The following is a 22,141-nucleotide window of genomic DNA, read 5'->3' as shown; positions in this document are numbered from 1 at the left end:
TGTGTATATACGAACTCAATTTTCCTAACACTGCTATGCCAGTATTACCCCCATGTCGCAGCACAAAGATGTTAAACCCACATGAGGTTCTGCAGTCACAGAACCAGGCTGTGCGGCTTCAGCAGCTGGGCTTTTAACCTCCAAACTGTTCTGCCCAAACTGCATTCCAACTGGACCAACAGAGGAAGGAGCTGACCAGGCCACGGTAGGGTGTTCGGAATTTATCCTCTGGGTGAAGGGATGCTATTAGAGGGTTCCAAGCAGGGGACGACTTATAAGGATTCCCCTGGCTGGTCCCGTCAGGGACACATACGGTATTCCAGGTGAGAAGATGGGTCAGGTCTGGTGAGGTCTTCATTTAATCTTTCCAGTTCTGTGAGGGTGGGTGTTGGTGGCCTCATCTTAGATGAGGGGGAAAGTTAGGTATCTGGAAGCTTTTCAGGCCTCAGAGCTAGTGCCAGCTCTGTGAACTTGATTCAGCTGAACTTCTGAAGCCAGGTCCTACGGTTGGGTATTGAATGGCACCATCAGCTCATGCAATGAGGTAGAGAATGCTCCTGTTTTTCAATTTTTTTTTAAATTTTATTTATTTGACAGAGAGATCACAGGTAGGCAGAGAGGCAGGCAGAGAGAGAGGGGGAAGCAGGCTCCCTGCTGAGCAGAGAGCCCGACGTGGGGCTCGATCCCAGGACCCTGAGATCATGACCTGAGCCGAAGGCAGAGGCTTTAATCCACTGAGCCACCCAGATGCCCTGCGCCTGTTTTTCAAATGAAGTAACTGCGGCTGAGAGACCAGGGTTTGGTCTGTTTGAGCCAACTCTGCCCTAGAGCTTCTGTAGTAGCCCATGTGCCCCATGCTCCCCACCTGTCTTCCTGAGGCCTTTCTAGAACACACATTTGGTTGTGTGGCACTCAGACTAAAAATGTTGTAGTGGCATATTACTATGTAGATAATTCATGTTCCATGACAAGCAATCTGGAATCCTCCAGCTCCCAAACTGTCCGTGTCCTATGCTCAGTTCCTCAGCCCACCGGGCAAACGTCTAATTTTTCGAGACCAAACTGGTGTTGCTCATCAGATCCCTCCCAAGCAGCAAGCCAAATGCCTCCTTGTCAGTGTTGCCACAGAACCTTTTAGTGTGCCTTAAGCAGACCATAACCGACAGCACCATCTGCTTTCTGCTGCTAGCTCTTGGCCCCAGGACAAAGAGGCAGCGAACAAGGCAGGGGTGAGGCTTTACCACGTCACTGAAACTGCAGGTCTGGATCTGGGCTCCTTAGGAAGAGTATGTAATCTGCACTACGGAGAGTGGCAGAAGTGTCTGTCCTTAGTCCGAGAAGGTGTAGACATGTCCAGGCCCTTCTCACACACCACTCAACAGATTGATTTTTTTCCCCCTCTTTATTGTTAGACACAATGTATAAACACATAAAACAGTAAACAGCAGGGATCATATTGGACCTCAAACACCATCAAGGAAGGAAGAGATCCCAGAGACTTTTTTTAAAAGTACAAGACATAGTGCCTGAACCAAAGGCATGGAAGGCAGGCCAGAGCCAGCAGAGAGCTGGACTAAAGGTTCCTTCCCTTTCCCCAGAGCCAGGATAACCCCACAGAGCCCCTCACCGGTAGCCAGTCCACACAGGCAGAAGGCCACCCAAGGGAAAACTCTATACCAGAAAGTCTTCCGCTCCTGGAAAGAAGGGCAACACCCTTCCCATCCTTGCTGCCTTGAGGGCTACAACTGAGGAGAGGGGAAGCAGTGTCCCATGGCACTCTGACCCCCTCCCCAGCTACCCCCATATTTGGCATTTACCAAAGCCTGTCCCAGTTCAGACCCTGACCAGACCCGCATGTGCCCAAAGTTTGCTGGGGAGGGATGGAGAGTGGAAGAGGCTGGGCATGAAACCAAACAGATCTTTTATTTGCAGTCGTCACTGGGGCCGTTTCTTGTTGCTTATTTGTTTGCTGGCCTGCTCTTCCAGCTGCATGGCCAAGCGCAAGGCCTTGATGACATCTGGAAGGAAGGGGTGGTGGTGCACTGCGGGTCAGGGGGGTCACAGAGGCCCCTTTCCCTCAGGGCCGAGGCCCCACCCTCCAGCCACACCCACCTTGCAGCGCTGAGAAGTGCTTGGCTTGCTGGATCAGGGCAGACTCTGCCTTGTTCACGAAGGTCTCCAGGTCATAGTCTGGCTGCTCGGTCATCTCAGAGAGCTCAAGCCAGCCTGGCCCTTGCTGCGGTGACATGGGGGAAGCGCGTCAGTGCAAAAATGGTCAAACCAACCTAGCAAATCCTTCCTGTGCCCCCCACTACCTGTAATGCAGACGACATGTGCGAGATGCCCGTTCCTCCAGCCACAGCCCGCCCTCTGCCTGCTGACCTCCTCTGGCAGAAATCCTCAGCTTGAATCCATCCTCTTTCCTGCCTCCAACTTGTCCCTCTCCCCAGGCCAAATGAATGTCACAATCTGTCTTGACACCACGTCAGAAACGGGAGCAGCAACTTTATTCTTTCACCCTGTTTGTGCCCGGATCCTACCAATTTTGCCCCTTAAATGGTACTTGAGTCTCGCGTCCTCACTCCAGTCCTGAAGTGGCCACGGCCACCCTCCATCTGGGCACCAACACCTCTCTTGAACTCTTAACAACAATCTCCTAACTGCTCTTAGCTCCAAAATGCCTCTACTCATGCTCTCCCACGTTCCCCAACCAGGCTCCACACTGACCTAAAGCTCTGATGAGACCGTGTCCTTCGATCCAACCACACTCTGCTTTATTCCCTTCTAAGGCATCCACTGCCCTCATGACCAAGTCCAGGCCTTGGGAGTGAACCATTGGTCCTCCAGCATCAGGTCCCCACTGACCTGGCCATGGCCTTAAGCTCCATCATCTGCTCACTCCTTTTGCTTTGACCAGAGTGAGCATCTCATTCTTCCCGAAAGTACCATGGCCTTTCACACATTTGTACCCCTGAGCACTCCAGGGAGGGATGACAGGCTTAAGCGCTTGCTCTTCATGTCCCCTCCTCAGTTCTAAGTGGCCCAAGCTCCTTTCCGTGCTGCCCCCTGAGTGCCCCACTGGCAGTGCACCCTCGGCCCCCCTCCGCTCTCCCACAGCAGGGGTCACAGCAGCACCAGAATCTACCGCCTCCTACACGCAAACTACATGCTGGGCGCTGCTTTAGAAGCAGATCACTTAACCCTCAGGCGCAACCACCCTGTCTTGCCCACTTTAGAGATGAAAAAACCGAGGCCTAGTGATGATAAACGACTTTCATAAGGAAATCAGCTTATAAACAGGAGAATCAGAATTGATCTAGTCTTATTTTATGGCGTGCTATCCATACCTCGAGTTTTTGGTCTTTGGTTTCAGCACAGCGGTTAACATATAGAAAGCTCTCACCAAACACTCTCTGAATAAACAAGCCAAGGTCTCTGCATATAAATCTCCCTCCAAAGCCTCAGTCAGGAGCACAGAGGAGAGACACTAGCTCTGGCTAGGAGGGTGGAGGAGAAAGGCTGTGTGGGCCAGGCTGGAGAAGGGGGTATGTTAATTAGTTGTTCTAGAACATCTAAATGAATAGGTGGAGAATGAAGGAATGCTAAGTAGAGGCCTGCCTCTTGCCATCCCTATCTGAAGACCTATGGGAGCAAAGCCCAGGTCATGTTCAAAGAACAGTGCTGAGCACCACTGAGGGCCTCTGCTATGATACATATCCAATCCCCCACTAGTCAGGGCCAGCTCCCCACCTGTATAATCTCCTTGAGCTCCTCCATGGCCCTTTCCTCCAACTCCCTGATCTGAGACATGGCTTCGTTAAAGCTGGACATCTGGGAAGATAGTTCCTCCTCTTCCTTGGAGAACTGCAGGGGCCCAAAGGAGAGGTACAAACAGTATGGCCTAGTTCTGGTCTCAGCAGGCCACACTTCCGTTCTGCCTGGCCCCACCCCACACCTTACATTGCCTGGGATCAGGGACCCATGAGAGCTGGCTTCCATCTCTTCTGTTTCCATTTGAGTTGGCTGCTCCCCACTGGACCCACTGTGGGGGCTCAGCTCCTTGACCCTGAGGAAACAAGAAGGTCTCAGAGCCCACAGGAGCCTCCTTGGCACTCACGAGACTGCAGCATTACTCAGACCATGAGGCTCAAAGGGAGAAGCAGCTTTGACTTTGGCCTAGAGGACCCATGCTGGCTCCCAACCAAGGCCTGAAGGGGACTGGGGCAGACCATCTAGCATCATGTCTGAACTCCCAAGTCTCAGCTTCACTGAGGCACAGAAGAATATCCTGAGGCACTGAGACTCCAGAGCTTCTTCTCTCTTCTCTCCTCCCTCCTGCAACCCTCTCCCCATCCCACTGGCCATGGGTACGAGTACCTGTCTGCATATCTTAGTGTGTTTAAAGTATATTCACAGGAGCTTATGCCTGGTGAGATCATGGCAATCTGCAAAAGGGGGAAACAGGCAGTTAAGTTCAACCCTTAACAAGATCACAAGGTAAGGGAACCAGACCACCTGCTGCTGGAGACTGCCAGGAACTGTCTGTGTGCACTCCGGACTCCCACAGAGTATTGGAGCAGGGAGCTAATTAAGCACCCGCTCTGCGCCAGGCGACTTGCCCCATGGCCCCCGAAAATTAAGGCACCTTGGAAATTGGATATCCGCCTTTAAAGGTGTAGCTGGTTACCATCCCCCCCAACCCATTGCTTTATTACTTTATTGACCCACTCTCCAAGGTCACATCTTAAGGAGCAGTGGCTCCTGCTGGAACCTTCTATTCACCCAGGCTCAGGAATGATGGGTTAGAGCTTAGTCCGAAATTCCCGCCTTCCCTAGTAGGCCAGAAAGAGATTTCATGGAGGGGAAGGAGGGCAGATCCTAGCTGGCAAGCTTGTAGATATAATAAGGAAGGGGACAAAAATCATTTACAGCCACAGCCCTTTCCTATTTCTGAAGCTGTGAGCCAACGAACCTAAGGGAAGCCATAGAGGAGACGAGAATTTCCCTCTTCTGATTCCCACAGCTCTCCTTCTGAGTTGTGGGGCCCCACGTCATGGGGTAAGGGAGCAATGACCATCCCAAAACCAAAAGCTTCCCAGACATACAGTAAAGAGAGCAGATCCTTTCCTTCTCTCTTGAACAGGCCAAGAGGAAATTGGTACTAAAAGGCCATGGCAGGGTGGCAGGGGGAGGGTAAGTTTAGGGGGCAGCACGGCTGGGCTGCAGTTGGTTGAGCGTCTGATCCTTGATATGGGCTCAGGTCATGATCTCAGGTGCTGGTATTGAGCCCCACGTTGGGCTCTGCACTTGGCGAGGAGTCTGTACAAGGATTCTCTCTCTCTCGTTGTGCCCCTCCCCCTACTTGTGTACACATGCATGTTCTCTAATAAATAAATAAATCTTTTTTTTTTTTAAAGATTTTATTTATTTATTTGACAGACAGAGATCACAAGCAGGCAGAGAGGCAGGCAGAGAGAGAGGAGGAAGCAGGCTCCCCGCTGAGCAGAGAGCCCGATGCGGGGCTCGATCCCAGGACCCTGAGATCATGACCTGAGCTGAAGGCAGCGGCTTAACCCACTGAGCCACCCAGGCGCCCCAATAAATAAATCTTTAAAATAAATAAGTGAGGGGCGCCTGGGTGGCTCAGTCGTTAAGCATTTGCCTTTGGCTCAGGTCATGATCCCGGGGTCTGGAGATTGAGCCCTGTGTTGGGCTCCCTGCTCAGCAGGAAGCCTGCTTCTCCTTCTCCCACTCCCCCAGCTTGTGTTCCCTCTCTCGCTGTGTCTCTGTCAAATAAATAAATAAAATCTTTAAAAAAATAAAATGAAATAAAGAAGTGGATAAATAAAAGGCAGCAGGGTTTGCCCACTCAAGATGAAGCCTGGAAACCCAGGTGGCCACAGGTACCAAACCCGCCCAGAAACAGGACTCAGGGTATTCCCACGCCACTTCCAGAGTGACCCTACTCACCATGCAGGTCCTCGAGTTCTCCCCGATAAAGGAGTCCCTCAGCACCTGGGTCAGCTTGCTCTCTCGAAACGGGGTGTGAGCCTTGTTCTGTCCCAGGGCCCTGATGCACTCCTGTGGGGCAGCAGGGGGCACTGGGGTCCCTTCCTTCCCTTTGAACCACCCACCCCCCGCAGGAGCCCCCCAGGCTGGCCGCCTGCGCCTCCACCTTCAGAGCCAGGAGGCTCTTGTTGATCTCTGCACCCTCCATGCGGGTCTGCCGGTCAGCGCTGGAAGTGTCCGCACCTCTCTCGTTCCCTGCCAGATCCACCAAAGAGAACTTGCCATGCACTCTCCCTTTGGCTCGAAGAAGAATCTGGAAGCAGGCATGGGAGCGGGAAGAGTTGGAGTTGGCAAACGTCTGCCCAGAGGTCCTGTGTCAAAAGAGAATGAAGAAAGGCTATAAGCCTCTGAAAGTTTCCGGCCGCTGTGACTCCCCAGAGTTCAAGCCACCCCACTCCACTGCACTAAGTTCTCTGTACAAGGGGCACAGGTCAGGACTCTGAGCAGTCCTGTGTCTTCTTGTCCCAGACTTCCGTTTTGTCCTCTGTGGGCAGCAGCTCTCCCTCCAGCTCCAGACCTAACAAGTTTTCCTGGCAGTGAAAGTACTGGATTCTGTGCTACGGCCTTAGCAAGACCGCCCAGCTGCACGTGGGGAAGGAGTGGCCTGTGTGGCAGGGCAGTGGGGGAGGAAGAGGGGTTGTCACCAACCACTTGTCAAAGCTTGAGGGCCCTGAGGAGGGCAGCCCCCTCCCTGGGCGTCCATAAGCCACCCAGCGCTCCACTGCACCATGCCTGGAGGCAGAGCACTTCCCTAACTCTGCAGAGGAGCGATGACACCATCACTTCCAGCCACAACAGACCCAGAGCGCCTCCCACCACAGAGGGAGAGAAGAGCAAGGAAAAGCCTAGAGAAGTCAGGAAGCATGCTTTAGGGTAAGAGCCTGGAAATAAAGTCTGCCTTGGTGGGGGGCGCCTGAGTGGCTTAGTTGGTTAGGCGCCCGCCTTTAGTTCAGGTCATGATCCTGGGGTCCTGGGATCAAGCCCCTCATTGGGCTCCCTGCTTAGCAGGGATCCTGCTTCTCCCTCTCTCTCTGGCGTTCCTCCTGCTTGTATTCTGTCAAATAAATAAATAAAATCTTAAAAAAAAAAAAAAGTCTGCTTTAGTTACATCTATAACACTCTGACTTGCTCCTGATGAGCCTCTGGCCCTGGGTCATCTGCCCTATTGAGAGTCCTCAAGACAGGGGCCCTCACAACCCTCAGCAAGCTGCAGAGAGCAGCACTCTGCAGGAAGAGCAGTGGGCTCGGAGCGAGGGTCTGTCACTTGAACCAGGGACTGGGGGCCCCTTCCCGTCACCATAATTCTGACCTGCAGGCACTGCCCATGTCGATCATCTTGATGACGTCATCAGCACAGCTAACCAGGCGCTCCTGCAGCCCGACCACCTGCACCTGCTGCTTGCCGTCCTCCAGCACACGCAGCTTGGCTTTCTTGTTGAGCAGGTCGAACAGCTGTGCCGGGCAGGGGAGCACATAGGGGAACAAGGCTAAGGCCATCAGGGCCCGGCACCCCACCCAACAGTCCATCCTTCAGGGCCTGTCCCAGCTCAGATAAGGGCTGGTAGCAGGGAAGGCAGAGAGAGGTTAAGCCGGGTGGAGGGCAGTATCTGAGTCGGGCGGCCTCGGTGTGCTAGGACTCTGCTACTTTGCCAGCTATGGGAGCCTGGACCCGTCCATGCCTAACGGTTCCAGCCTTATTCCTCATCTGCAGAATAATGACCGTAATGCTTCCTCAGAGGTTACTACAGTGATCGAATGAGTTGAGACATGTGCTTAGCACACGATACCATATCAATAATCCACATTAGCTATAATTATTATTATTAGCATGGAGATCCTGCTCTGAGGAAGGCAGCTCTGTATAAGCACGGACAGTAGAGATAGAGGGTACAGAGCATAAGGGGCGGAGGGGAGAGTAAAAGAGATGAACAGAGAACAAACGTACACGATCAGGGGAAGACTAGAACGGTCATAAAGGAGGTGGGTCAAGGGAAGACAGGGCATACACAAGGCAAACCTCCCCCACAAGACTGAGCCCTGAGGAGCGTTACTGATCTACTTGCTGAGCCTGGGCCCCATCTCCCCATCACACACATCAGGGCAGAGAAGCCCATCAAAGCCTTGATGGTCCACAGGTTGTTTGATTTCTACCATTTTTAGCCAATCTCAAGGACTTAGATATTTCAGGGGCCCCGACAGTATAAATAGGGGCTCCTTGCCAGCTAGCTACCTTCCCATTATAGATCTCGAAGAATGTCACGTAGACTTCCAGGCCCAGGTTCCGGTAGCGGGACTGATTCTTCAGGAGGAAGACGTCGCGGGCTGCGGGAGACAGCTGGGTAAGCAAGCAGCCTGGCTTCGTGTGCCCGACCCCAGTGTGGCAGAACACATACTTACAGGCCATGGCGTAGATCCCTTTGGATGCATTCTGGGCTTTCCCAGAGAGGTCTCCGCCCATGGTCTGCAAGGGAAGGGGCAGGAGACTATGGTGAAGGGCCCTGAGCCTAGGCCCGAGCACTACAGGCTGCATCACTGCAGCAGGCCCCCGTACCGAAGCTGAGAAGCTGCACTGGCCAAGGCATCCGGCACAAGAGTCTCTGGTGACGGGGCATCGGGGCATCCCTTTCAGGGACCCACTGTGACACCATGGGCAGGTGTGCTCCCCGCTAGGCCTGAAAACTCACATGTGTCTTGCCACTTCCCGTCTGGCCATATGCAAAACAGGTTGCTTTTCCCCCTTCAAAGATGGTCTGGACCAGTGGCCTTGCTGTGAACCTAGGAGAAAGGATAGGGGAAAATATCCTCCCTAAAACGTGCTTCCTAGAATGTGACCCTATTGCTCCTTCACTGCAGAACTTCTGGGGTCTTCAATTCCTCCTTCCAAGCACTCGCACTTCTCTCCTGCAAAGTGGTTCCACTGGACCCCACCCCCCACTTATAAACTGAAATTCTCCCAGCCAGCTGGGGAGGGCTGGGCTGACCTGCCGAGAAGAAGATGGTGGCCTTCACTCTGACCGAGCCACCAGCCCTCCCTCTAACCGTGAAGACCCAAAGTGAAACCCTGAGCTTAGCCGCTGACTGCTAGCATAAGAAACACTACAAAGATTAGAGGAAACCCTCTAAAGTAGGAGCTTAAAATAATTTATGCTTTGTGAGCCACGTAGGTCTCTCACGTTTTTTTAAAGATTTTTTAAAAATTTAATTTAAAAAAATATTTTATTTATTTATTTGACAGACAGAGATCATAGGCAGGCAGAGAGGCAGGCAGAGAGAGAGAGGAAGGGAAGCAGGCTCCCCACTGAGCAGGGAGCCCGACATGGGGCCTGATCCCAGGAGCCTGGAATCAAGACCGGAGCCGAAGGCAGAGGCCTTAACCCACCAAGCCACCCAGGCGCCCCTAGATTTTATTTTTAATTGCTCTCTATACCCAACAGGAGCTTGAACTCACAACCCTGAGATTCAGAGTTGCATGCTCCACTGACTGAGCCAGACAGGTGTCCTGCTGTCACATTAAAAAAAAAAAAAAAAAAAAGAGGGGCGCCTGGGGGGCCCGTAGGGTGAGACGCCGCCTTCTGCGGCGGTGGTGATCATATGAGGGTCCTGGGATCGAGCCCCACGTCGGGCTCGCTGCCTTGTGATCTCTGTCAAATAAATAAATAAAATCTTTAAAAAAAAAAAAAAAAAGAAATCTTTAAAAACATAGAAACCATTCATTCTTAGTTAGAGAGCCCTTTTTATAAAAAAGGGACCGTGAGCCAAATTTGGTCCATGGGCTGTAGTTTGTTATCTTCTGGTCTGGAGCAGTCCTGACAATAGAACTTTGTGCTAGAGAGCCTGGGTGGCTCAATCGGTTAGGCATCTGACTCTTGGTTTCAGTTCAGATCATGATCTCAGGATCAGGAGATCGAAGCCGAGTTGGGCTCTGAGCTCGGCAGGGAGTCTGCTTGAAAGATTCTCTCCCTTTGCCCGTGTGTGTGTGAGCTCTTTCACTCTCCCTAAATACCTAAATATCTTAAAAAAAAAAATGAAAGAACTTTCTATGATGACAGAAATGCTCTCTACTGTGCTAGTAGCAGCCCTAGCCCCGTGTGGCTAGAACGCACTTAAAATGTGGCTAATAGGACTCAAGAATTGAATTCTGGGACACCTGGCTGGCTCAGTTGGTAGAGCAACTCAATCTCAGGGTCACGTGTTTAAGCAAAAAAAAAAAAAAAAAAGAGAGAGAGAGAGAGAGAACCGAATTCTTAATCTTATTTTTTACTGAAATAGCTACAGGATGGTGGGGCACCTGGGTGGCTCAGTGGGTTAAGCCTCTGCCTTGGCTCAGGTCGTGATCTTGGGGTCCTGGGATCAAGCCCCGAGTCGAGCTCTCTGTTCGGGGGGAGCCTGCTTCCCCCTCTCTCTGCCTGCCTCTCTCTCTGCCTACTTGTGGTCTCTGTCTGTCAAATAAATAAATAAAATCTTTAAAAAAATAAATAAACAAATAGCTACATGATGGAGTGCCTGGTGGGCTCAGTCAATGGAATGTGTGACTCTTGATCTCGGGGTTGTGAGTTCAAGCCCCACCTTGGGTGTCGAGACTACTTAAAAATCTAAAAATCCAACTAAAAACTAAAAACCACGTAAGGCTTGTGGGTGCTGCATTAGACAAAGCAGTGCTAGTGTTTGCACTAGTGTTACCCACTGCTAAGCTCAGTGGGTAACAGAGTGGCTGCATAAGATACTAGAAGAGGGACGCCTGGGTGGCTCAGTTGGTTGAGCAGCTGCCTTCGGCTCAGGTCATGATCCCAGCGTCCTGGGATCGAGTCCCACATCGGGCTCTTTGCTTGGCGGGGAGCCTGCTTCTCCCTCTGTCTCTGCCTGCCATTCTGTCTGCCTGTGCTTGCTCTCTCTCCCTCTCTCTTAAAAAAAAAAAAAAAAAAAAAAAAGATACTAGAAGAACCGCTCCCTGCCGCCTGCTCAGCCCAGCCTCAGCAGAGTGCAGTGGGTAATACCTCATTCATGAGCCACTCAAGGATGGGCTGCTGAAGATGCAAAATGGGATGTGACAAGCCCAAGTGGGGCCTTCCTGTTGCCTGGTAGTCTGAGTCGGACTCAGAGTCAGAGCCAGCTCTGTGATGGCTGACCCAAGGAAAATATGAGGCCAGGAAGGGCCTCAGAGTCCCGTGGCTGTGAGTAGTGTTACCACAATATCCCGCATGGAAAAGAGGAAGGCTGGGAAAAGGGGGTAGGAAAGGGGCAAGAGACTAACCTGTAGACAACTTCATTTGAAACTGTTTCATCAAATGCAAAGTCAAAGCAGAAGGCTTGGTTCTCCAGATACTTTGTTAAGTCTACTTTTAACTTGGGCTCGTGGACCAAGAGGAGACACTTGCTGGGAATGGAAATCACATCAATTTCTTTCTTGGCCAATTCTGCAGAAGGAGAGTATTTCAGGGGATGATTCCTGGACACGGAGGATGTCAGTCCAGAGCCTCCTTCTGACCGAGCTGGGCTTACCTTGTTTATTTAGCGGCCGTTTCCTCACACAGACACAGATCCTGTGCTCTTCGATCTTCAAGAGGATGAGAGAAGACAACCACCCAGTGAAAGGTCAGAGCAATACTGAAAGAACCCTTCCTCTTCCAATCCAGTGTCTGGCTCACTCTGGGGCCAAGACCCGACACCAGGACCCCTGCGCCTCCGCTGATAGTTACTCAGAGCACAGCAGGCAGCACTGAATTTCCTCCCCAGTTTTCTCACGCTGCTGCCTATGGGGTGCAGGTCTACTTCCATGATTCTCGGTAAGGATCTAGCCAACCTATGCACGTGAGGGTGACAGTTTTGGAGATCAGACTCTCTCATCCAGCCTTAGTAGCTCCAGTCCAGCAAAGGGTACTGAAAATACCTCAAGGGCCAGTGCAGATTCCTGCAGGCCCTCACTCTCCTAAAGAGGAAATTTGCCTTTCAATTGTACACTTACTCAGGAAGGAGGGGTAGAAGCCCTTAGGGTTTACTTACAGGATCTGTCACAGTAAGCGGATGGCATTCCAAAGTAGTCCGAAATTCTTTGATCATCCGGGCAAATTCCCAGTTTGGAAAGCTGTTGTCATACTCCTGTTTGGGACAAGGGCAAAAAAGGATGGACTGTGGACATGCTGCCATGTAAGGGCTCTCAGAGCTCAGCTCTTCACATGCATGCAGCCCTCCAGTTGACAAAGCCCCCCAGTCTTACTTCCTCCCACCCTGGCTCTAGGTTGAGAACTTAGGAACAAAACCCTGAGGACGGAGGTTGGCAGGGAGGACCTATGCATGCACCAAACCAATCTAGGAACTTGGGCCAGACCCACTGTGGCCTTTTTAGGAGACCAGCATGTTGAGTTTCCCGAGAGCCACGAACCCAATTGAGGGGAAGTGCTCCAAACTGGAACTCCTTTGCAGCACTGCCCCCCGCTCCCATACATGCAGCTGGGGCCAGGGGAGCAGGAAAGCAGGCAACTCCACCCTGCAGGTCCCTGCAATGGCACATATCAATCAGCAGGACATATTTCTTGCCCGAAGTCTTCAGAAAAATATCTGACTTACTTGTTCTCTGAGTCCAAATGAGAAAGCAGTTAAATTTTCTAGATATCAGAACTGGAAATGCTGGGGCCCGACTGTATCTCCATCGCTGGTGAGGGTGCAGTTAAGGACATCTGTCCAAAAACCCTTGACCTAAGAAAAGTACCTGTGCTCGCTTTATTCTCATTTCGGAGTTCTGGGCCCTCTTCTCTTCTCGCTTGTTCTTCATTTTCTCCATTTCCTTCACAATACATGATTTCCTCCGAACTGTGGGAGGAGGGGGAAGGAAGCCCACTATTACCTGTCTAAGCCAGCCAGCCTACTCTTCAGCTGCTGTCCTGAGTCCTGGGCCTTTCCCAGGACTAGGCCTTCCCCAGACCCTTGCTTTTAAATGACCAGATGCAAGGAGAGGCAGCAACAGATGAGACTGTTGGGAGGGCCAACCTGCAAAGCAAAGACTTGCAAGAGCACTCTAGGCCTAACCCAAGCTCTCTCCACGCCTCTGTGGCATTTTCTAAACAATCAGAAGAGGGGATGCCATCCCTGATTGGTCTGATGGTCATTCTGGGTTATCCTTCTGGTGTTGGCCAAGACTTGAGCTGTGACAACATCTCGACTACATCAGAGGGCTCTTGTCAGCTAGTGGGAACAGGGTCACTTCTAGTGAAAGACCGATGCCACAGCCACAGGAAAACGTGCTTCCATGTGACAAACATGGTTTGAATTCAGGTGCCAAAGCAGGCCAGGTTTGGGACAGGACGGAACAAAGCAGATAGCTCAGTGTATCTACCTGAGTTCACAGGGTTTGCAGAAGAGCTGCCTCGGATGGAATGGACCTGCTCTTCCACCTCCTCGCTGACCATCGTCAATGGTATTTCAGCCACTGCAGGGCAAGAGGGCCTAGAGGGGCCAGCTGTGGGGGAAGCAGAGTCATTGGAGAAGCAGGCAGGCAAACCAGAGCTGTGCTCCTCTGAGCCCCAGCAGGTCACGGGCCAGGACAAGTGCAACACACTGCCGGCCCAGCAAGGGCTGGGGCTCCCACAGTGTGAGCAGAGCCTGGGCTTTCCCTCCACCTCAGCCAGCACCTACGCCCAGTCAGTCTCCCTGCAGCGGCTGGATCCTGGCGCCAAAATTCTTGGAGGGTGGGGCACCTGGCTGGCTCACGCAGTAGACAGTGCAACTCTTAATCTCAGGGTTGTAAGTCTGAGCCCTGTGCTGGGTGTAGAGATTACGTAAAGATAAAATCTTTTAGGGGCACCTGGGTGGCTGAGACTCAGTCTGTTGAGTGTCCAACTCTTGATTTTGGCTCAGGTCGTGGTCTCAGGGTGATGAGATCAAGATCAGGGGAGTCTGCTTGGGATTCTCTCTCCCTCTCCTTCTGCCCCCACCCCACCACTCTCTCTTTCTCGTTCTCTAAAATAAACAAATCTTTAAAAAAATAAACATAATCTTTAAATTGAAAAAAATATATATATCTTAAAGGGTATGTAAATAGCTCAGTATGGCCTTCACCACAAAATGAAACCCTCTAAAGGCCTGAAGATTTCAGGCTTGACCCAAGTGTGGGTTCTTAGGCCAGGGCTTTCTACTCATTTGGAAGAAAAGCTAGGACTTTCTGACTTCTCCAAAGCCTTGGAGCCTGGATAGCTAACAGGAACAGACAGAAAAGCCAGGAGAAACAGGAACCTGAGTACACCTGGGTGGCTGTTGGTTAGTATCTGCCTTTGGCTCAGGTCATGATCCAAGGGTCCTGGGATCGAGTTCTGCATCAGCTCCTTGTTCAGCCAGGAGCCTGCTTCTCCTTCTGCCTGTCTTTCTCTCTCTCTCTCTGCCAAATAAATAAAATCTTAAAAACAAACAAAAAACAAAAAACAAAACCAGGAACCTGAGTGACAACTAAACATACTAATTCAACCCAGAAAGGTACATCCCATGATAACTCATTACTTTCCATACCTGGTTGTGACTCTTTTATTTACCTTCATTTTATTAGAGCTCAATTTGATACATGTAAGATGTAATGATTATACATCTTACAAAATCTACACCTGCTTTATCTAATAAAAGCTAACAACTAAAAATATTTTTAGTTTCTTTTTAAGATTTTTATTTAGTTGACAGAGAGCACGAGCAGGGGCAGAGAATGACAGAGAGGGAGAAGCAGATTCCCCACTGAATAGGAGCCCAACATGGGGCTCAATCCAGGATGCTGGGATCATGACCTGAGCCAAAGGCAGACACTTAACCAACTGAGTCACCCAGGTGCCCTTAAAAATATTTTAAAAATTTCATTTATACAAAGTCCAAAAAGGGAAAAAGCTAATTTATGCTATCAGAAGTCAAGATTATAGGTACCCTTAGGGGCTTAGGAACTGTCGGGAGCTTGACAGGGACTGCTGGGTTGCTAGTAACCCTCTGTTCGATCTGGGTGTAGTTACATGAGTGTGTTCAGTTTGTGAACCATACACTCAAGGATATGTTTGCTTTTCTGTATATATATTATGTTTCAATTAAATTAAAACAGTAAAATTAAATGATTTCCTAATTAGGGACCAGTGGAGTGGGGGTAGAACAGAACTGAAGCCAGGGGAGTAAGGAATCTCAGGATATTCTAGGACAGGGATAGGACAATGTGTGAGGAGCTGTTCCAGAGCCTCAAACAGGGAAAACAGATTCATCACTCACTGGGAACTGAAAAGTGCTTGCGGGAATTTGAGGACGCTGGTAGCTCTACCTCCATATCATTCTCCTGAGTGGTGATGCGAACCTCTGAGACAGTAGACATTCGAGCGGAGCGGCTGCGGAGACCTGAAGACCCAAGGGCAGTGGCCAGTCAGTGCAGCACGATCAGGAGGGCCAATGGGGGCCACTAGGGGGCATCCCTCCAAGATTCTGCACAGAGTCCAGACCCCCAGGAAAGGAGCCCACCAACTTCCCATTCCTTCCACCAGAGGAAAAGGAAAAATTAGAAAGGCCAAGTACTAGTGACCCCAAAACTAATCTGCTCATTCTGCCCATCTGAGAGCTCCCAAGAGCAAGGGTATCTCTGACAAGAGCATCTGTCTCGAGTAAATGGGGGGACCTACAGCCAATCTGAAATCCTTTCTGAAGAGGCAGAGCTAATCTCAGAAAAAAAGCATTATTAAACCTTAACCATCTTACCCTACCACTGTACAACCTTCCCATATTTTAAAACAACACTGTAAGGTAAGTATCAGTATTCCCATCTGATGGGGGTGGGGCACGACATCTCAGAGAAATTAAGCGATTTGCCCATAGTCACACTCAATTAGTAAAGGTTGGAGCCAGGATGTGAACCCAAGACTTTTAAGATTCCAAACCCTGGGCTTTTCTCACTGCTCCAGGAGCCGGGCCCGGCCACATCATCAGATCACTACATCATCAGGGTCAGCTACACTGACTTTCTGGAATCTTAAAAGAATGCTTAACTGAGAGAAAACGGAGTTGTATTTGAATTCTTGTTAATTTCTACCCACTTATATAGTTTCCCTCCATAAGAGAGAAACAATTTATCACCTACGAAGTAAGTCAGAAACTTGGAAATAGAATACATGGTATAACATAGGCAAACATTAACTTGGATGGAATTTCTGAGTCTCCTAAGTCTAGGCTGATCTGATGGCTCTGTATCAACCATTTCTTTCATTAAGAGCATAAATTGCCATCATTTTCCTATTTCCCAAAAGATTTGTTGTCATCTCGTGTTTCATTTCTACTGCTGAACAGCATGCACCCGTACTAGGATCTGTTTTCCATTGACAGGGGCTGGGCAATGTCCTCTGAGCACAGGCATATGCAGTGCAACCATTCCCATTTCTCTCGCAGGTCCCCACGGTACAGCTAGCAAGAGGGCCAGCGCCCTACCGCTCAGGCCCAGCCCAAGCTTGCAATTGCACCACCTTCCACCTGGGCTTCCCCTAACCTGAAGCTCCAGGAAAGTAGTTTCTGGGCCCCTGCGGTAGGTGGACCCTGTCTGGCAGGGATCGCCCCTGGCTGGGACAGGCCACGCAGGCTGTTAGGGATAGCTGGCTCTAAGTAATGAGTGGGGTTTCTTGGGCAGTTTGTACCTACAGCCACCGCACCCCCTACAGCTACAGACTATTACAGTCAGAGTTGGTGTATGTGGACTACTTCTGCAGAGAAAGGCCAAGCTTCTTCTAGACTTCAAGGCAATGCTCCTACTCTTCCCATCCTACCCTACCTGCAGATCTTCACAGCAACATCGACTATTTCTAAACAGCCTGGACCTAGCTTTTCTCTCAGCCTGCTCCCCACCTCACTCCAAGGCACATTGTTCCTTTGAGGAAAGAAAACAGGCCCGTGGGTGGCTGATTACTGCTCTGGATTCTACAGGAAAGGCTTCGAGGCCAACTGGCAAATTTCCCAAATGCATCAGGTCCTTGGAAGGTTGGCCTAAGGGCTGGATTCTATTTTTTTTTTTTTTAAAGCACTTTATTGAAGTATGATTGAAATACAAAAAGAAGATATTTATTCAACTCGATGTGTCTGGAGATAAAGTAAACACCCATGAAACTATCATTATAATAATCGATGCCATAAACTAACCCATCACTTCCTAAGGTTTGTTCCTACTGTTTTGTAGTTTGTTTATTTTTGTTTCGTTGTTAATATACAATCCACCCTCACAGTAAAATTTTAAGTACACAATACACTGTTGCTAATCACAGACCAGATTTTTTACGTGAGATCTCCAGAACTTATTTCCTATCAGTGAAGTTTCTCATGAAACTTTATACTCTTTGACGAAAATCTCCCTATTTCTCCCTCCCTGTAGGTTGGATTCTTTCTAAGATGCTTGGAAGACAGTGCAGGACTCAGCCCACGTACAGTCACCTGCTAAAGTGGAGCAATGATTCTGTCACCACTTCCTGTGCCCCAGCAACATTACTCCAGGCACAAACCCCATGACGGTAAGCCAAGAGAAATCCATTTACCTTCCTTTGGAGCAGGAATTTTGGAGTTGACTGATCTGCGTTTTTGTTTCTGAAAAACAGAACAGACCATCACAATATATAGCTCCTATCAACATTCAAGGACCTATCTTGGGTCCATGTGTCATGCTGAAGTCCTAGGCAGTCCCAGAAAATCAGCAAAAGCCAACAAGCCAAGCAGATCACCTGGAGCACTGGTTCGGCCACATGACAAGCACCTACCTGGACTGTTACATTCTCCTGCAGGGGCAGATTGTCCTTTGGGTGTAAGGGAAGAAGTTGTAAAAGCTCTGGGTTTATTGCCGCCACATCATCAAAATCAATCTGCAGAGAGCAAGTAAAAAGTTTTGGTGGGAACAACATAGCTTCTTCAATCCAATCGCATCTCTGCAACCAAGGCTACCCCTAGATTCAGAATTTACCAATTTTATAAGTTCCACCAAGTACCAATAACTATAAACAAATAGTCGTTAGTCGTGGTTTACCATCTAGATGGATATTGGTTCCCGAATGCCAAGCCAATGGTAGATGTCGGTGATGAGAACGAGGTAAAGAGGAGGGCAGGCAGACAGGCAAACAGGCAGTCCACAGTAGATCTAGGCCACCTGGCTCCCCTACTGTTCTGCTGGGCAGTGGGGTCCTGCTGGGCACAGTCCCCTGAATACTTCTTGCTGGCTGACACGGAGGAGGAAACAAGTTCTAACTGTCTCGGAGATAGTAAAAATGGAGGGCCCTCCTGGATCTTACGGGCGGGGAAAAGTTCCCGAGAGGGGCTACCTAACCCTAAGTCTACCTACATTTTCTACTGGGCCCAGAAACTTCTTCCCTAGTCACGGCTTCCTGCTCATGCCTTCCCTACTTCATGCTCGTGCCTGTAATGAGGTCACAATTCTAGGTTTACATCACTAGAGTCCTGCAACCCTCTAGGAACAACTCAAACTTCATCAGCATAATTCACAGCAGTTCACAACACAGTACCAATGTGTTTATCTGCATCTCAAAATGGTTCCGAGCTGAAGCATGTACTCCAGGGTGCAAGTTTTACTTCCTACATATGCAACCTGTGTTTATTAACTAGCTTATTTAAACATTTATTAGGCACGATTAAGGCACTAGGGGGGAAAGTATTCAAAGATGAATTAAGACAAACATTGCCCTTGTCTTCAGTTAGCTCATATTCTAATGGAGAAGTCATGTGGACAGAGGGCTAGAAACCAGGGCAGCACAGGACAAGGATAGAATCACCAAATGCAAAAGCTGGCAAGTACTTCAGTAACCAAACTTTTGTCCCTGTTTCTTGGACAGCTACAGACCCTTACACCTCTCCTGTTTCTGACACTTAAACCACAGGAAACAAACAACATAGGAGACCAATGATCTAACCCTAGTTCTGGCATTAAGCAACTCTCACATTGATGATTCAGAGTGAACGCCTCAGTTAACATCTCAGGAAGGAGTAAGAGTGACAGTGTGAAGGCAGCAAGGCACTAGGCACGGTCACAGCGTGGGGCCTGGACACATCTACCCACGGGGCCAGCATACTTTGCAAGAAGAGTGTATGGTATAAGGAAAAAGGATGACTGACGTCAGATCCTGAAAAGGCTTTGAACACCTAAGATGTTCAGACCTTATTCCAAAGGCAGTATCTGAGCTGGAGTGAACCCAGGCAAGAGCTATATTTCTAAACAACAAAAAAAGGCTAACAAACAAAACCACAAGGAATTACTAATAGCTGGTTGAAAAGAATTTTATCTTGACTCAAGGGCAGATAGTGTAAAGTATTCAATCCTTTAATTTCTCAAATATATCACCTAAATATCTGCATACCTTCCAGAGGGGACTATGCTAGGCAAGTCCTTTTCATGTGTTACCACATTATGCTCCATGAAAGAAGGTCCAGGTCTGTCTTATGCACCTCAATGTCCCATCTGGCATTTTGGAACCACTACAAAAGTGTCTGTTGAATAAATCCTGACAATAGCCTTATGAGGTAGATATTATTATCAACCTCATTTTTTTGGTGAGGAAGCTGGATTTCTTTCTTTCTTTCTTTTTTTTTTTTAAAAAGATTTAGTTTATTTATTTGACAGAGCGAGAGAGATCACAAGTAGGCAGAGAGGCAGGCAGAGAGGCAGGCAGAGGGAGACAGGGAAGCAGGCTCCCCCCTGAGCGGAGAGCCCAATGTGGGGCTCGATCCCAGGACCCTGAGATCACGACCTGAGCTGAAGGCAGAGGCTTAACCCACTGAGCCACGCAGGTGCCCCAGGAAACTGGATTTCTAAGAGAACTGGAAACATGCCTGAGAACACAAAATAGTAGGCAGAGGCAGACTAGAATCCAGGTTTTCATACTTCTAGCCCAGTGAACTTTTTATCACACCACAACACCTCTAAAACATAAATGCCTTAGTCATACCTCTCCTCTTCTCAAAATCTTTCCAATGCTCCCCAGCGCCTACAGAATAAAACCTTAAACATCTTAGTGCCAGAGATAAAGACCCTCTAGTCCCCTTTTTCAACTGTTCAGCATCCCGCGCCTTCCACTGCCTGGAGCAAGCTTCTTTACTAGTCCCTATGAGGGCCATCGCACTGTTTTGGTTAAGCCTTCCCGTCCCACCCCCACCAGTAAGTTACCTTACTGTAAGTAAGTAATATCCTCAGTAAGTTACCACCTGAGATGCTCTAGCTCTATTCATCTTGCCATTTATCAACAAGTTGCCCTCTGTTATTTGGCGTTTCAGGAATATTTTGTCTCCTCAACCGGGTTATCAATTTTGCTCTCTGATGCCATAGGTATTTTGCACTCAGAAGCTAGGGTACATAAGCAAGGTTTTAGGATTCTGTGCAGTTTGTCTTCTACAGACACACCAGAAACTGTTGATTGCTTCAATTTAGACCAGGCCTGGCTAAATAAATTCCTAACGCATCCAAAGAGGACCATGTTTTAAGATTTGGGAGGACAAGGCAGCATCAGATACAAGGCTCTCACAAGTTCCATTTCCAAATAGATCTTTTTGTTTTTTTAGTTTACGTAATCTATCTGCCCAACATGGGGCTCGAACTCAGGACCCTGAGATCAAGAGTCGCATGCTCTACAGACTGAGCTAGCCAGGTGCCCCCTCACACAGATCTTTTAGGGAAGAAGGTGTTAAATGTGGTAGAGGCATTCTCATAGAACTTACCTCTTTGCCCTTTGTGGCATCTCCTTCTGTCCATTCCACTGAAACGCAGGATTTCTCCAAATTCACAGTCCTTACATTGGCACTGTGGATTATGCCTACGGTATGAAAGTCCAGTTTACATCTTTTTCACTCATAGAATCCCACAGAAACTCTAATGTGGAGTTGACCCAAGGAAGGGACCGCTGCCTTTTTCTTTATTTTTCACACTAGAAGACAAATCTCCTGGCACCTCACCCATAGAATATCCCACTATGAGGTAGGCAGGGAACAGGACTTAAACTGTGCTGCAGGAGTAAGGATTCATCTCCACTCAAAAGAGAGAGTACAGTGAGGTGAAGGTATATTTGGGCAGAGGAGTCACTCTAGTCCTTAGGTACTGTTCCTCAACATGCACTGAGACTTGAGGCTCTAGAGCCCTTAGGTTTCCCTACCTCACTCCCGATGGTTATATCTGACCATTCTAATGACAGGGTATATTAGACCTGCCAGAGATGCGGTAGCTGCTTAACCAAAAAAAGAGGACAGAATTGCACGCTCCTCAAGAGCAAAGATCTTTTCTGCCTGATTAACCCTGAATCCCAGTGCGTGACATACTGCAAATGCAGAATATTTAGAGAGGAATACAGGGGCCAGGAAGTCGAGGTCCTACAAAAGCAAGGCAGTTTCAGAGGAGAACTCTGGAGGCGAAGTCAATCTAGCAATCCTAACTTCCCTAGGAGGACCACTGACTTGGAGGAGCCCCGCCCACTTCCGAGGACAGGCAGGGGACCCACCGCCAGGGGAGGCCCTGGACCCGGGTAGAAAAGACCGACTGCCAGTGCAGACACCCAGACCAGGTGGAGGCGGGGGAATTCCCAACAGTGTCTCGACCCTGCCGTTTGGGGGGGAGCAGTAATTTCAGCCGTCTCACAGCCCAAGTGTCCTCTTGATCTCGCGACCCCGCCTCTCACCATTACTGCGTTGGATCTTGATGGTAAGACCGGGAAACAGGCGGGCCTGAAGGGACGAGTCCATGGGCAGTCGCCGGGAAGAGAAACACGAAGTGCAAAAAAAGAAAAACAAAACAAAACCCCAAAAACAAACCCACAGCTCTGGTATCCCTACCAAGTCTTAACGCTAAGCAAACCGCCGCAGTTTAAATCCCGCGCGCCGGCGTCTCTCACAACGTCATCACGCTGCCACTGGCCTCGCTTCCGCCAGACCACGTCGCCCTCCACAGCCTTTTGGGATATGTAGTCTCGGGTCGGTTTTCCGGCGCCTAGGACCGCCCACCCGCCAGCCACACCCCCGCGCGCGGGGCCTAATGGGAACTTGGGAAGCGTCCTGACGGGAGATTTCCTGTTCCCTGCGTAAGGCGGGAAGCTATGTGTGCAACTGG

General features: G+C 49.6%; 1 protein-coding gene across 2 annotated transcripts; it reads right to left on the bottom strand.

The window, feature by feature from the left end:
* Nucleotides 1–1,401: 1,401 nt before the first annotated feature.
* On the bottom strand, nt 1,402–21,834 carry LOC111143424 (kinesin family member 2C). Of its 2 annotated transcripts, XM_022497156.1 has the most exons (21): nt 21,714–21,834; nt 20,764–20,858; nt 17,805–17,906; nt 17,586–17,634; nt 15,295–15,417; nt 13,400–13,522; nt 12,776–12,876; nt 12,070–12,165; nt 11,569–11,623; nt 11,321–11,483; nt 8,754–8,844; nt 8,467–8,530; nt 8,300–8,391; nt 7,379–7,521; nt 6,176–6,380; nt 5,971–6,081; nt 4,378–4,445; nt 3,961–4,066; nt 3,751–3,864; nt 2,113–2,236; nt 1,402–2,018 (listed from the first exon to the last, which is right to left on the bottom strand). In XM_022497156.1, the coding sequence occupies exons 1-21, from the start codon at nt 21,775–21,777 to the stop codon at nt 1,936–1,938; spliced, it is 2,172 nt and encodes a 723-aa protein (XP_022352864.1). In that variant the 5' UTR covers nt 21,778–21,834; the 3' UTR covers nt 1,402–1,935. The 2 variants fall into 2 exon arrangements, with proteins under 2 accessions (XP_022352864.1, XP_022352865.1); XM_022497157.1 differs by lacking the exon at nt 13,400–13,522 and having other exon boundaries at nt 1,906–2,018; nt 21,714–21,797.
* Nucleotides 21,835–22,141: the final 307 nt, after the last annotated feature.

Source organism: Enhydra lutris, unplaced genomic scaffold (genome assembly GCF_002288905.1).
Source record: "Enhydra lutris kenyoni isolate GAN:26980312 unplaced genomic scaffold, ASM228890v2 scaffoldscaffold9, whole genome shotgun sequence".
Taxonomy (NCBI): domain Eukaryota; kingdom Metazoa; phylum Chordata; class Mammalia; order Carnivora; family Mustelidae; genus Enhydra; species Enhydra lutris.
Note: the sequence above shows the minus strand (reverse complement) of the source record. Positions and strands in the feature narration are given on the sequence as shown.

Bases quoted from the DNA above. Each gene is read 5' to 3' on its own strand.
- LOC111143424 (XM_022497156.1), bottom strand. From the start codon at position 21,777: ATGGACTCGTCCCTTCAGGCCCGCCTGTTTCCCGGTCTTACCATCAAG. The intron at 17,635-17,804 runs GTAGGTGCTTGT...TCTGTTTTTCAG, and splicing joins AGGAGAATGTAACAGTCCAG to AAACAAAAACGCAGATCAGT. The intron at 11,484-11,568 runs GTAAGCCCAGCT...CTCCTTCTGCAG, and splicing joins ACGGCCGCTAAATAAACAAG to AATTGGCCAAGAAAGAAATT.